This window comes from Setaria italica, chromosome IV, assembly GCF_000263155.2.
Source record: "Setaria italica strain Yugu1 chromosome IV, Setaria_italica_v2.0, whole genome shotgun sequence".
NCBI lineage: Eukaryota > Viridiplantae > Streptophyta > Magnoliopsida > Poales > Poaceae > Setaria > Setaria italica.
In genome coordinates this window covers 6,358,364-6,372,799 of record NC_028453.1, presented here as the reverse complement: position 1 = coordinate 6,372,799, position 14,436 = coordinate 6,358,364, and the positions used below count along the sequence as shown (strand labels likewise).

Sequence of the window (14,436 nt, the reverse complement as noted above, 5' to 3'; positions counted from 1 at the left end):
CCACACTCCACCTGACGGAGTGATACCATCCAATCCGGACCTCTCGCAGGCTGCCTCGCAGTCGCCACCACGATAACACAACGCGCAGGGGCCTCGCCACATCCGCCGTTGGACTCCACCTAGCTCTCATCGCCTCAAAGAAACACCGCACGTAGGGGCCTCGCCTCGCTCGCCATGGTACTCCACGTCACGGATCTGTTTCTTTTATCGCCGTCAAAGTGGTGAGCAATGCTGCCCCGCTCCACCAGATCACCATCGATCAACCAAGCCACCGCCACAGGTCAACTTAGCCTCGTTGCTTCCCCTGTGCAAAAGCCTCCGCCGCCAAGTCAGCAACCTAGAGAAGTCGCTTGCGCCGTCTTCTAATGATGTACCGCACCGGGTAGCCCAGCTAAGCTGAGCAACCCGCCGTGGTCCACTGCAAGCCTAGTTGTCTCACAATGCTATTGGCGCAAGCGCTGTCCCTCGACGCAGTCCCACGCCGCACTTACTATTGTCAAGCAACGCCAGCCGTCGCGGTCCGCTGCACGCAGCCAAAACCGACAACCATGCGACAACCCCTGGTCGCCATCATAACTGCGATCACCTCCACATGGCCTCAGCAACACCCGTCCAGCTTGCCATGCGGCAGAAATGACACCACCAACTGCAACCGCCCATGACTAATGGACCAGCAATACCACAAGCTGAGATGGGTCTCTAGAGATGACGCCTCCAAAGAGGGCATGACACCCATGGCACCGTTGTCGCTCGTCTAGGGTCTGGATAGGATTTTCACCCAGAGGACCCGTGCAGCAGTGTTGTAGCGCAGACATGACGCCCCCAACGGGTAGAACGATGCCCTAGGGCGACGCCGTCATCACCACCAGCAAGAACACCAGCGAGGGCTTTCACCCGGAGCATCCCAATCCTCGTTGCACGCTCACGGCTCTGCACTCCCGGTCCACAAATCATGGCGGCCCATCCAGAGCGGCGTCACCACCGCGCCTCCATGCACCACACTGCCGAATCTCCACCTCCGCTCCACTCCGCCGTACCCCACTCCTCGCACGTGGCCACCGTCGCACCGCCTCACCATCGCGCGTTGTCGGGCATCTCCTCGGTGCGGCGCCACCTTACACACATGCCTCACCGCGCGTAGCCTCCCCCTCGCTGCGCGAGCCCCTCAACACTCTCGCTCGGCGCTAGGCTGTCGCCGCCCGATCGGATTGGGACATTGACACGAGCCTCCACGGGAACTCGATCGGATTGGATCGTCGACCCGAGCCTCCACAAACTCTGCCCGGTCGAATTGGGAAGTCAACACGAGCCACCACACAGCCACCAGCTGGAACCCCTCTCTCCTTTTTTCTTTTTTTTTAAGAAAAGAGAAAGAATAGAAGGAAAGAAAAAAAAGCCCTCAAGGCAGCAGCCACCACCGAAGCCAATCCTCCCTGCCACAAATGCCTGACATCGCCTTCAGGAAGGTCACGACACCGAGGACGCTGTCGATGCCAGCCTAAGCTGGGATGGGTTTACACCCGCCTCATCCGGCAAGGAAGGCCGGTGGCCAAAGTCCACGCGAGAGATGTCCAGTGTCACCTTCAGGAAGGACACGACGCCAATGACACTGCCGACGCCATCCCAAGAAAGTTGGATTTTCACCATGGTGTAAGAGATGGCCGACGCCTCCAGACCCGCCGCCCTATGGTGGTGCTGGTGCACCTTCACACGGCAGCAGCCAACGACGCCACCACGGCGACACTAGCATGCGCCAGAGGAAGCCGTAGTCAGCCATGCCACCACGGTGTCGCCGACACACCGTCGCACGGACTAAGCAGACCTGACCCGGGGCTACACGTTTGCGCCCCCAGGTACAAGATCCAGGCACGCCCGCCGTCAGTAGCCAAAGCTGAGCCGCTGCCGCGTCAACCACGTCGTGGCAGCTGCGAACTCTAACGCTGCTGGAATGGGCCGCGCGTGCTACCACCATGATGGCGGGCCACACCATTCGCGGGTGCTGCTGCCGCCGCCTTGCCACACCGGCCATCGCCGCGAGGCCGGGCCGAGTCAGCCGCGGACACTGGCGCCTCCGCTGGACCATGCCAGACGCGGGATGCGGGCGCCGCCACCACCGTCGGGCAGTGCCAGGCCCCGCCGTGAAGACACTGGCGCTGCCACGAATCCGGCCGCGTCAGCCGCGCCCGCGGCCAGGCCACACCGAGCAGAGTGGCCCCGCACCCGCGTGCGGCGAGCATGCCGCCGCGGCACTCAGGCCCAGCAGAGCATAGATCTGGCATCAATACAAGCGGATCCGGCCTTCCCTGAGAAGGATCTGGCCGTCAGCCATGGTGCCATCGCCGAGGCAAGAAACTAGGAGGGGGAGGAAGAAGGGGCCTGGGCGAGAGGAAAGAGCAAGGTGGCCCTCTGGCCGTCAGCCATGGCACCGCCGCCGGGGCAAGAAACTAGGAGGGAGAGGAAGAAGGGGCCTGGGTTAGAGGCCGACTTTTTTGTTTTTTAGCCCTTTTTGCGAAAGATTCTCACAAATAGGCTCCTAACGGAACCAATTCCAAAAATGGACCCTAAGCTTGGCGCCAAGCTACAACGTCTTGGCGCCAGCCATCCTGGCGCCAAGGTCTATGCGTAGTTGCGTTTCGAACTAAACAAGTATAATTATTCCGATGAGTGTTCAATAAAATGTAGAAAAAAAGGTTCAACACAGGGGTTTGAACTCAAGTCTCTAGGATAAGAAGCCCACCTCGTAACCAGTTGAACCACAACTTAGTTTGCTACACACTTACACACTTCTCGGAATAATTGTACTTGTTTAGTTCGAAATGCGAAGAGGTACGGGGTAGATAGCTCGGCGCCAAGATCTACGGCGCCAAGCTTGGCGCCAAGATCCATGGCGCCAAGCCCCCGCCACATCGGCACCCGCGTCAGCAGCTGCGCATGGACCTTGGCGCCAGGACGTTGTAGCATGGCGCCAGCATGGATGGCGCCAAGCTAAGGGTCCATTTTTGTAATTGGTTCCGTCAGGGGCATATTTGTGAGAATCTTTTGCAAAAAGGGCTAAAAAATAAAAAAGTCGGGGTCAGAGGGAAGAGTGGTGTTTCACTTTTAACAGGTGTTCTTGTTTTGAAATCTGTATAGACACCAATACCATTTCCAACTCAGGGAATCAGCTGTTGACAATTGAAGAAGGCCAAAACACTGGGGGGAAAAAATCAATTGAACCAAAGCATATGTGCAGGAGCTAAATCAATCAACCAGCTTGAGACCAAAATACACATCTTCGCAGTGGCGCAAGAATGGTACATGGGCCACCGGATCAAGATCCTGCTCCGCCCGGCAGACGAGTGACGGCGGCGAGTGCAGGCACGGCTCCACCGACGCTGACCTCACGCAAGCAACTTTGGCCCTCATCGTGGTCTGGTCCGGCAGCATCAGCAACCATGGCCGGAGCCCAGCAAGCGAGTGCGCGGCGTACCCAAACGTCGAGAACCCCGTGGTCACCAGCCTGTCGGAGTAGCTCAGCAGGAAGATCTCGGCCAGGGCGCGCTCATTGTGCGCCAGCGCCTCCGTGTGCTGGTCCTGGTCGTGGCTCGGCTGGAACACCGTCACGACCTCGCCGGTCGCCGTCGCGTTCGTGTAGTAAACGTTGTGCAGCTTGTCGTAGTACTCCGGCTTCAAGGAGACCACCAGCACGGCCTTCACCTTGGCCGCGCCGTTCGACGGCCGGGAACCCGGCTCGCTGGTGTCAGTCACTTGTGGCAGAAGCTCATGCTCCCGAGCGCACCGGGTGATCTGCTCGTACATGATCTCAAACGTCATCGGAAGGAACGGCTGGAGGCGCACCTGAATGCCGAGACGCTCGTCGGCGCCGATGAGGTACCCGTCGTAGAACCTTTCCACGATCCCCCACGCCCGGTTCCCCGGGTGGAGGAGATACCTGCCGAGGTGGTGGAACACGGACTCCTTCGCCGGGAACATCCGGTCCAGCTCGCCACGGTACATCGGCATGAGGAACAGCGCCACGGCGAAGTAGCTGTCGGACCGGAGCACCATCCAGTGGAACCTGTCGAGCACGCGGTGGTCCTCCTCGCAGAAGGTGTGGTTCTGGAGCCGGAGTGAGATTTGCTCCAGGTGGAAGTACACGTACGGCGGCAGCGCTCTCGCATCGCCGCCGCCGTTGTAGCGGACGATGTTGTTCTCAAGCATGTTCACGTAGCTCTCCTTAGTGTCGGCCGAGAAGCTGTCGGTGTAGGGGAAGTCCGGCGGCAGGACCCACGAGGTGCCCGGGAACGGCTCGCAGAAGAGCCCCTGCATCTCGGGGGGCTCGTGCACGAGGAGGACGCGACCGCTGAGCAGCGCGTAGAGGAAGGCGGAGACGACGCTGAGCATCCGGTTGCCGAGGCCCTGGACAGGGAGCCACACCACGTACTTGCACTCGGCGCTGTCGGCGTTGCGGCCGGACATGAGCTGCGCCATGGCCTCGCGGTAGTTCGCCGTGCCCGGGCCGCACCGCCGGTGGTTCGCCTCGTACTGCCTCAGCTTCTGGACAAGGTACGGGGAGACCGGGAACGGCGACGGCTTCCAGCGCTTGGATGCCTCGTACCTGCTGAGGCACGTCGCCGCGTCGAAGTCCGGCGAGAGGAGCCCGCCGAGGAGCCGGTCGTGGGCGCTGCCCCCCGCGTTCCTGGACGACGACGCATTGCCGGAGCCTGCAATTCGGGAAACGAATGGGGATGAGACAGAGGCCCTTACCTTGAAACCGATGTCCCAAGCTTGAAGGAGTAGAGGAAGTACTTTGCGCTCTCACGCGCTGCCAAACCGGGTAATCGGCGGCGATGGAGGCGAGAGCTCGGTCACCGAAGAGGAAGAACAGGAGCAGCAGCGGCAACGCGAGCAGGAAGACTGGAGTGACGGTCCCCAGGCCGGACGGCCGGCGTTTCTCCGCCTCCGGCGAGGGATCTCGCTCTACTTGGATCGCTCTGACGGAACCCATGGCGCGCCGACGGCCGACGCCACGTGTTCGTCGAAATCTAGTGCTGGTTTGTTTCCTTCCGGGTAGGTGTCGAGAGGCCAACCATATGGCAACGGGCAACAGATCAACTTGCTACTAGCTGTGATTCTTGCGATCTTTGCATATAGAATTCAGAAAAATGGTGGTATCATGCATGCGACTACGGCCGCGTAATGGCGCTCCAAATGTCGGGACGGCCTAGTATGATTTGGCTGTTATTAATTCGTAAACAGATATGCCATGAGCTTGGGCGAGTTAGTACTTTCCCCCAAAAAAAATGAGTAGAAGGAAACGGCAATTTTTTTGTTGTTTCTTGTGAACTGATGAAAGAGGTAAAGCTTGAACAGCACCAAGTTTCTAACTTCTAAGTTCTAACATTAGATGACCCAACTAGAAGCTCCCGTTCAAAAAAAGAAAAAAGAAAAAAAAACTCTAGAAGCACCAAGTCGTGATTGAATGACCGAGCTTGATTCCCAGTGACCATGGATGTTTCTTCTTCGTCCACACAAAAGCAGCGGCCAGCGAGTTCCTTGGAATCTGACACTACGGCAAGCAGTAGACAAAGTTTACCTAGAGTAAAACGGACGAGTAAAATTTGACCAAGGTTGATTGGAGGAACTGTAAGCTGGAATGACGATGTAGCTTAAAAAATTCTTGGAAGGGAACTACCGTCCCTGCGAATATGAACCTAGTAGATATTATAAACATCAGTAGTGGATCTACTAGTGGCCCAAGATATTCTGTTTGTTGACCATCTCTAAGATCGAAATGTGGATGAGTAATTACAAGTGAATTCCACGACAATTATCCTCACTTACCCTTCTGTAATTGTAATTTACATCTTCACAGCAACCACGAAAACCAGCATTGTACTTAACGCAGAATGAGTAACAGAATCAAGAGATGAGTTTTGTTTCAGTTTTAGATTAAGATAACATAAGTAGCAAAGTGGGTCTTCTCAGCACATAAATGGCAGCCAGAGGATGCATCATGACTACCAAAAACAGTGCCAGTGTCAATATTTTAGTGATCAAGAACAGAAAGATTATTTTCATAAAACAAGATATTTCAAGGCAATCTAGCCATTGTGATCCGAACTTTTTGTTAGTCTTCCTGGGGAACACGTATTAGTGTTTGTGAATAGAAATAATGCAGAAACTATTTCAGACATATTTTTATCAGTTGACACGAAAATTTTCCCTGACAAAGCTAATCAAAATAAATATTAAAAAAAGAAAGCTAACCAAACTCTGAGCAATCACCGTGGAACAAAATCACGCTGATACTTCATTGATATGTTGGTTGAGGCTCTTCCCAGGGGGAATGAAGATCAAATCATCCCAACCCGAATTTCTATCATTTATCTGCAGAAGAATCAAAAGCCAGGTGGTAAGAACAACAAAGTTAGTACAAGTGCATAAGCAATTTCTATATCTATCCTACCTCCATTTTCCTCAGGACATCCTCCAAACTCCCAACCTGGAAAGGTATAGAAGCATTGAGTAGTTTTCAAGAAAGCTCAGGAAAGCAAAGGGAAAATATAATTATTAATTATACAACTACATACCATAATTTGCTTAGACAAGGCTGACCCTCTTGAAGATTTAGACGCCTTTGTAAGTTCCCTTTCTATGTCTTCCTGTACAAGAGGAAAGTGGTGAAGACCTAAACTAGGACTGTGTACACTACACGATATAAAATGTAGCCAGGCAAACCTTTTGAAAATATATTGGACAGTAGCGCTTCTTCTGCTTTTTCACAACCAGCAGATCTGACTGTACAAAATGGAAGTTTTCATTGTTAAGAATGTTTGGACAGAACAATGGCAGTTAAGATCAGCTAACACACACAAAAAAAAAGTCTAGCTGTGCAAACAACAGAACAAAAAAAATAAGGAATTGAAAAATATTCAAAAAAAAAACTGCAGAGCATTTTCAGAAAAGAGAAAATATTCTGATGAAGCATGCTATACCAAACTCCAATCATCTTGGAAGTTATTTATCTACAATGCTGCTAAATACCGTGCTGTAAGAAATTTTACTTTTCTGCTGTTAGTGTTTGTGTGCCATGTTGTGGTCACTCTTTAAAACCAGAAACCATTTATTTATACAGTTTGACTTAAACAAGAAACAGGGTTATGCTCACTTTTGGATAAAACTCAAAACTTGAGAAATATGATAAATTACCGAAGAAAAAATAGGAAGTTTGATTGCAGACAGAACAGGATGACTACACTGCTTGGCAAGATGAGACTGGAATGGGTGTGCTATTGATTTCACAATAAATAGGGATGGGCAAGTAAATCATTGAAAAAGGTAAACAATTTCAGGGTCTGTCACCATTTTTTTCTCCCAGAGCCTACCAATTAGTCATTAACTTTACCAATAGCTAAGTGTATCAGTAGTTTCTGTAGTCAAGGCACCTATCAAAAAAATTGATTAGTGCATAATCTAACCCAACAGTCACTGGTATTTAGTTTTATAGTGAGGCATTAATGTCATTTACTAAATGCAAGAATGTGTTTCCACTCAATATGCATAAGAACTCATAGCATCCAATTAACATGACTCATGAGAAACAAAATTTAAATACTGTTTCTATATCACAAAGTAAACTTCTTGGTAGAACAATAGAGCCAGAGATATTACCTGAAAAACAGGAACACCATCAAAAGCAGTTAAGCCTGATTTCAGCTGAAAAAAAAAAGGCGATATATGTCACAACGATAATGATTGGCCATTACATTGTATTCAAGTAATAATCTTGGAGACCAGATAATTCACATGCTCTGTACTCAAGGTTTCAAATTAGCTGTAGTCATCAACAAAAGTATTACCTAAAATTACAGGAAGGATTGTAGAACTACAAACGTGCACTATGGAGAATCGCTGTAGGTCAACTAATCCATCCAGGATAATCAGAAAGATTCGACGCCTTCTACTATGGTACTTCACATGTTCTATGTGCATATCTAGTAGTGAGGCATATGGCAAAAGGCACACTGTAGCCTATAGTTGGGTCACTTGATGTTGCTCAAAGTTTTGAAATTTCAAGTGAAATTTGTGGGCAGTCCATAAACTTGTTATGGAGTGCCATCCAGGTCCATAAACTTGGAAAATGCAGATAAGGGTCAAAAATACCCAATTAATTTGACTTGTCAATACGAGATCTCCAATTGACATGCCACACCAGGAACCATAGGGGTATTTTGGGCACTTTGGACCTAGATGACACATTTAACAAGTTTAGGGACCCAAATCTTTTTCAAAGTTGATCTCGATGACACTGCTCATGCTTTTTACTCTTTCTTCAAAGAGAGGTTTTCTTTCTTTAAGTGTTGAAATATAATGAACCAATAAATATGGATGTGCATTTTAGGAATACAGATCAATTGAGCAAAGATTCTAGGCAAACGTATGACAATTTCTAATGCACTAGTAAATTTGCAATTGGTCATGGCCGACCCATTGTGTGTGCCAATAATATTCAAGGAAGTTGATATTAAAATCCTTGATACGTTATGGAAACACGGGCATACATGCTCCATCCCTTTAATTTATAGAAGAAAAAATAATGATAAAGTAGTAACGTAAATATAAATACTTCGTTCCAATTGTGGAGCATATACTGGCATAATTGATGCTTTCAAAAGCAATGGCTTCTGGGAGTACAAGTTTACAGCTATACATAACCTAATGTCGCGGAGGCTGAGGAGGTAAAGAAGGAAGGTAGAGTCTGATTGGTGTCGAAAAAGGTTATCATCCCACTATTGGCTACTTCTACTTACGTCATGATGGGACTATGGGAGAGGAGGAAGGAAACTATAAATAGATCCGACCATCCAAGTTAGGATAACATAATAGAGCAATGAGCCATAAGTTCATCAAAAAGCAGACCTCCAGTGCATTTTTTATTTGAAGCGGGTCAGGTAAGAACCGGAATGCGATACCTTCAGCCTTCAACATATAAACCTGCATACAGAAGCAAATAAGATATATGATTTACATTATAAAAGACAAAAGTGCATCAGCCTGGTCAATGTTGATGCATGCACTCAAATGACTGGAGTTATGGTGGTGCTAACCTAGAGCGTCAGTGAAGCATGAATAGGATGGCTTGTAAGGCAGCCCTAAGCTAGATAAATAGGAAAAAGGCAAGCAATTCCTCAACACTACTAGAATTTGTTAGAGAAGGTTTCATTCCTCAGTATACATTTTCCATAATAAATCTACTTCTCACGTTGATATTATTAGGATGCCTTCCAATAATTACAAAGTTTCTCATGCTTCAGACAAAATCCAAACTCTGAAACACCCTATAAAATTCTTGCAGAAACCACAATATACCCATAGATTATAGATGCATATGTAAAATTGTTCATGAAGTCTGGACATGATTGATCACAAGACAAAACGAGTGAAACCCACCTGATCAAGTGTAATAGGCACTACTTTCGCTCCCCTCCCTAACACCGGTTGCCGCGTCCTCACCTAAACCACACAAGCTCCCAAACCATTAGCGGAAAAAAATTATCCAAAACAAAACGCAACGCCAACAGGGCCGAGAGGATGGGGACTACATGTGAGAGAAGGGCGTTGGCATCCTCGGAACGGAAGCAGAGCAGGCCGAGGGAGCGGAGGCCGGTGGCGGGGTCGGAAACGAGCACGAACTCGTTGTTGGAGTTGCAGACCGTGAAGACGGGCGTGCCGGTGAGCGCGCGCGCGACCTCATCAGGCGCGAGCGCGAGGGAGAGCGACGCGCCCTGGGGCCCCGGCGCGCGGGTCGCCGCCGCCGCGGCGAGGGCCGGGCGCGGGGCGGTGAGGTGGGAGGCCAGGCGGGAGAGGTGGTGGTGGAAGAAGGAGGATGCCGCGGCGAGGGGGTTGGGAGGCGGCGCGGCGGAGGTTGGGGAGGGGGTCGGGTCGGTCATCAGGGTAGCGGCGAGCGGGAGGGAGGAGCGCGTGGAGGCGGAGTCGGGCGGCGGCATCGGGTGGGTCGCGTGCTGCGTCGGCGAGAGGGGGATTCGGTGGTGGCGTGGGGTGCGAGCCTGCGAAACGTCGTGTTGGTCGGCGGCGTCGACGAGGAGCGCCGGGCGCGGGGAGGATGCGGTTGAGCCGAGCCCCGGAAGGGGCTCGCGGAGGCCCATCTCGAAATCAACATTTTAACGTATTATATTCAACATTTTATGAGAGTTGGAACAACATCCGGGGGCCGGTAGGCATCCAGATTCTCGTACAAACATTTCAATTCTCTTTAAAAATATTTCTTGTATGAATCAGAACCACTTTCGTAAAATTATTTGGTTAACTGGCTAGGTTCGGATTTTTTAAGGCAGTTAAAAATAATATATTTACATGAAAAAATATAGAAATCGATATATTAAAAGAAATATTGATCTTTTTAAGTGAAGAATGTTTAAAATGCGATCCATTTTAACTTGTTGCGCTTAAAAAGGACCAACAGAAGTGTTTATATATTAGATGGGAGGTAGGATAACTAGAATCGAAATCACAAGAAACTATTTGGGTAGTGATTCTGATCCGTAATAAAAAAAAAAAAAAGCACAAACACTAAACGTTTCTAGCTGGAACCGTTTGACAACGTTTCTTGTGATTCAAAGCCAGCCAAACAGGACCTCAGAAACAGCATATTCAACATTTTGTAAAACACCATTCAACATTTCGTGAAAAAAAACTAAATTCAACATTTTTCATGATCTATTTCAACATTTGAAAATAATATATTCAACATTTTTGTAAAATAAAAATCAAAAAAATCTTCTTCTTCTCGTGGCCGGCGGCACACGCGGCCAGCGCGCCCGTGAAGCCGCCGCCGACGGCGCGCGGGGTGGGGAGCAACGGTGGTGGGGCTGGGGCGGCGTCGGCATGCTCCGGGCCAGCGGCGGCGTGATCGGAGGTGGCAGCTTGCAGCGCGCGGCTAGGGTTGGAGGAGAGGAGAATCCAACGGACGAAAATCATGAACACGGATATCAAACAGTGGAAGTCATGTAGCTAACAGGCTACCGGAAATTGGCGACCCCCCCCCCCCCCCGGTGCAGGTTTCGCGGTTCGGTTGGTTGAATGGCTGGAAGGTTTCTGGCTCGGTCGGGCCAGAAGCCCAGAACCGCCCTGGGATCATATCATCACTATTCGAATTACGCAAGCAGCCAAAGAATAGCATTCAACCCTTACTATTACCTACGAAGATAATTTAATTTGTGTTGCACAAGTACAATGAAGATATATAACAAGTCAAATATTACAAAAGCATATTTTACCTAAATTCTTCCATACGCATGAATTGCAAAAGAATGGAGAAACAATGGTGACTTGTGTTAAATCTTGTGATAATCTTTGAGACAAAAGTATTAGCTCCACTAATTTTTTAAAATGTTTTCGTTAACTTAGCGAGAGAAGACTGGAGACATGCAAGAGTCGGAGGAGAATTCCCGGATGAAATCCTAATAAATATATATAGACAATATAATGACCATTCCAAAATAAGTATACGTGTATTGTGTTTTCCTTTTCTTGTACATTTGATGTATTCCTTATACTTCAATTCATATTGACCATATATATAGAGGTCACCCTCCTCGTTAGGGTGTGTGGTGTTTTCCCATCTACTTCTCTACATGGTATCACGAGATTAGATCATGAGCCTCCTCTCCCCGCGCCTTCCTCTTGATCCGCGCAACCCTAGGCGGCGCCCCCCTCCCGCTACACCACCGCCACTCACCCCTCGACCTGCACCTCCCCAACCGGCTGCCCATCGGTCATGCGCCATGTCCTTCGCCGACTCATCTGTGTCCGGCGACACCGCCGCTCCTATTGCTAATCCTGTGCCGCCTCCTGGACCGCCCTCTGCTACCAACGGCGTTGCATCTGTGCCGCCACCTGGCACCGGCGGCTCCTTTGGCGGTGCGCCCCAAACTCCTCCTGCCGGCGACGCGCCCGGCAACGGCGGCGGCGGCTTCATCGTGTACCCGGCACCGCCACCTGCCATCCACCCCTACGCCACCGTCTCCGTCAAGTCTCACGTCCTTGTGACGATGACGATGAAGTCCAACGCCTACTCTAAATAGGCGTCCTTCTTCAAGTCCACGTGCGGCAAGTTCGTCCTCAAGTCACACATCGATGGTACGGTGGCGCCCCATCCTCAGGACCCCGACTGGGATCAAGTGGATTGATACTCCCTTCGTACCAAATTACTATTCGTTTTGACTTTTCTAGATACATAAATTTTGCTATGCATCTAGACATAATATATACATAATATATATCTAGATGCATATCAAAACGAATTGTTCTTCGGGATGGAGGGAGCAATGTTCAACAAATATCCTAAGTACAATTATCGTACTCTTTTTCTACTACGAGTCTTTTTGAAGTTTCTCATAAAGATTCTAATAAGACAATATAAAGTGCAACTAATAAGTACAGTATGTGCAATTTTTTCTTCTAATGAACCGTTTTCCCTTCAGTTTTCAGAAGAAGTTTTAATGAAGCATAGATATTGTGATAATCAACCAAGGGAGTATTGTAAAACAACGTGACTCAGTCTCTGTTTCTAATAAAAAAAATTGAGAATCCTAGCAAAGAAAAAAGAACTAGAAATTTGTAACGACCGACCCCTAAGCCTTTCCAGTTAGTCTTGATCGCGGCCCTTAATCCTGGTCGTCTGTCTTGTTGACCGAACCTAAGCGCTCAGTTTTCCGCCAGGTCCCGACCCCTAGATCCGACCCCTTCCCGCCTCGCTCCTTTTCCGATCCCGGCGAGCTCAGCCCACCGTTGGATCCTGCTGATCTTCCTCACCCGTCCGATCTATCCACCGGTGGACCCGCGAGATCTTTTCCAGATCCCCCGCGCCAGCCGCACTCGAGTTGCATGGCCGTCCCAGAGTCTTCCTGCCGCGTGGCTCGTCTTCTCCGACTCCTGCCGCCCAGTTTTGTCTCTGGCAAGCAACAGAGTGGGTTCCCGCGCCCCCTTTTTCCCCAATAGCAGCGGAAGCCCTCTGCACCCCTTTCTGCAGAACCTCATCTCCCGCGCCCATCATCACGCCACCAGATCCCGGCCCCAGAGCCCGATGTCGCCCGTCTTTTCCGTCCCTTTCAGCCACAGTTGCTCCTGCTCTGTGTCGCAAGTTTCTGGGCTCAGGCGAACCAGTGTTGCTGTTGAACTAACCGTCTAAGCTAACCCTTGCATTGCATTCATGTAGAGCTGCACCTCGCCGACGGTTTCTACGAGCTTCACCCGGCGCCAGAAGAAGAAGCTGTAGCCGAGCTCCTGCCCTCCGAAGCCGAAGTTGCCCCCGAAGTCAAGCAGTTCCCATCCTCCTTGCTTGAAGGCAAGACCCGGTTGCATGAAAGTCCTATGTGTTTTACCAGACTTGCGCATGCCTTCTGTATCATGCTTGTGCATTTACGTATAGGAGTTGTGTGAAACCCTAGATGCATGACTCAGTGACCCATGATCTGAGCACTAGCTGTTGGACCGAGTAGCTGCATTGCTTAACCAGGAAAAACGGTAAAAGCCGAGTGATTTCCTGTCACTCGCGAGTTATAGGAGTTGCATTTTTACTCTCCTGTTATAACTATAAGGACGATGGACGGGGCAGGGTTTTGGGTAACTCTTTGGTGGTCGGATGGTCGCCCCGTCTGTTTATGAAATTTGCTAAGGCCCGACAGTGGTGGTGTTTGTGATCAAGTGTTTGAAAGTACTAGCCTCATACTTAGTATGGGATGAGGAAGCCTAGTACCGGATTGAACCTAGACGTGAGCGGTCGCCCCATTGTTCTTGGAACGGAGTTTCCCCTGCTGGTTGTCGCACGTGGTGGCAAGCGTGGTCACAGGACGGCAGAGGCCGAGTCTGTGGAACCTTGCACCAAAGGAAATGGGCCCGACACGGGTTAGGGGATTGATGGGGAAGGCCGACACAAGAAGCGACCTCCGGGTGCGCAGATGTCGTGAGGCTAGGTTCACCATGCATGGTTAAAGAACTCGAATCGATTCGTCTGCCTCTCACAGTTTGAGATTGCTTGATCGCTATGTCACCCTGAGTAAATGAGGAATCTGATGATGGCAATGTTTGTTGTTATATCTTCACATCTTGTTTGGCTCTATGATTGCTTAGAATAGGCCGCACAACCTAGATTGGTAAATGAACATAGAACCTGAGCTAAAAACTGAAATAGGGTTACTTAGTGCTTTTGGCAAACAAACCCCTCAGCCAAGAAGCCTTGCATGTCTAGAAGGAGGAGTAGCCCTTACTCGTATCGGTTAAGTCTTGTTGAGCTTAGTAGCTCAGCCTTGTTGTGGCTTCTGTTTTCAGGTGAAGTTGCTGCGTCCGACCCCTCTCTGGTTGGTGCTTGGTCGCCCCAGCTCCCGCCAGGCTGGACGGTCGAGTGGGACCCCTCCTCGGACGGCGAGGAGAGGA

The 14,436-nt window shown here is 50.2% G+C and overlaps 2 protein-coding genes across 2 annotated transcripts; both read right to left on the bottom strand.

Annotated features, from left to right (window-relative positions):
* Window positions 1-3,091: 3,091 nt before the first annotated feature.
* LOC101766641 (probable fucosyltransferase 7) lies at window positions 3,092-5,909 on the bottom strand. Its single transcript, XM_004966713.3, has 2 exons — window positions 4,789-5,909; window positions 3,092-4,703 (listed from the first exon to the last, which is right to left on the bottom strand). Exons 1-2 carry the CDS (start codon window positions 4,985-4,987, stop codon window positions 3,241-3,243), a joined length of 1,662 nt encoding a protein of 553 aa, XP_004966770.1. The 5' UTR covers window positions 4,988-5,909; the 3' UTR covers window positions 3,092-3,240.
* Window positions 5,910-6,071: 162 nt separating this feature from the next.
* On the bottom strand, window positions 6,072-10,140 carry LOC101773237 (protein TIC 22, chloroplastic). The gene is made up of 8 exons (XM_004964840.3): window positions 9,585-10,140; window positions 9,433-9,495; window positions 8,902-8,976; window positions 7,654-7,698; window positions 6,721-6,780; window positions 6,573-6,644; window positions 6,449-6,484; window positions 6,072-6,369 (listed from the first exon to the last, which is right to left on the bottom strand). The coding sequence occupies exons 1-8, from the start codon at window positions 9,987-9,989 to the stop codon at window positions 6,280-6,282; spliced, it is 846 nt and encodes a 281-aa protein (XP_004964897.1). The 5' UTR covers window positions 9,990-10,140; the 3' UTR covers window positions 6,072-6,279.
* Window positions 10,141-14,436: the final 4,296 nt, after the last annotated feature.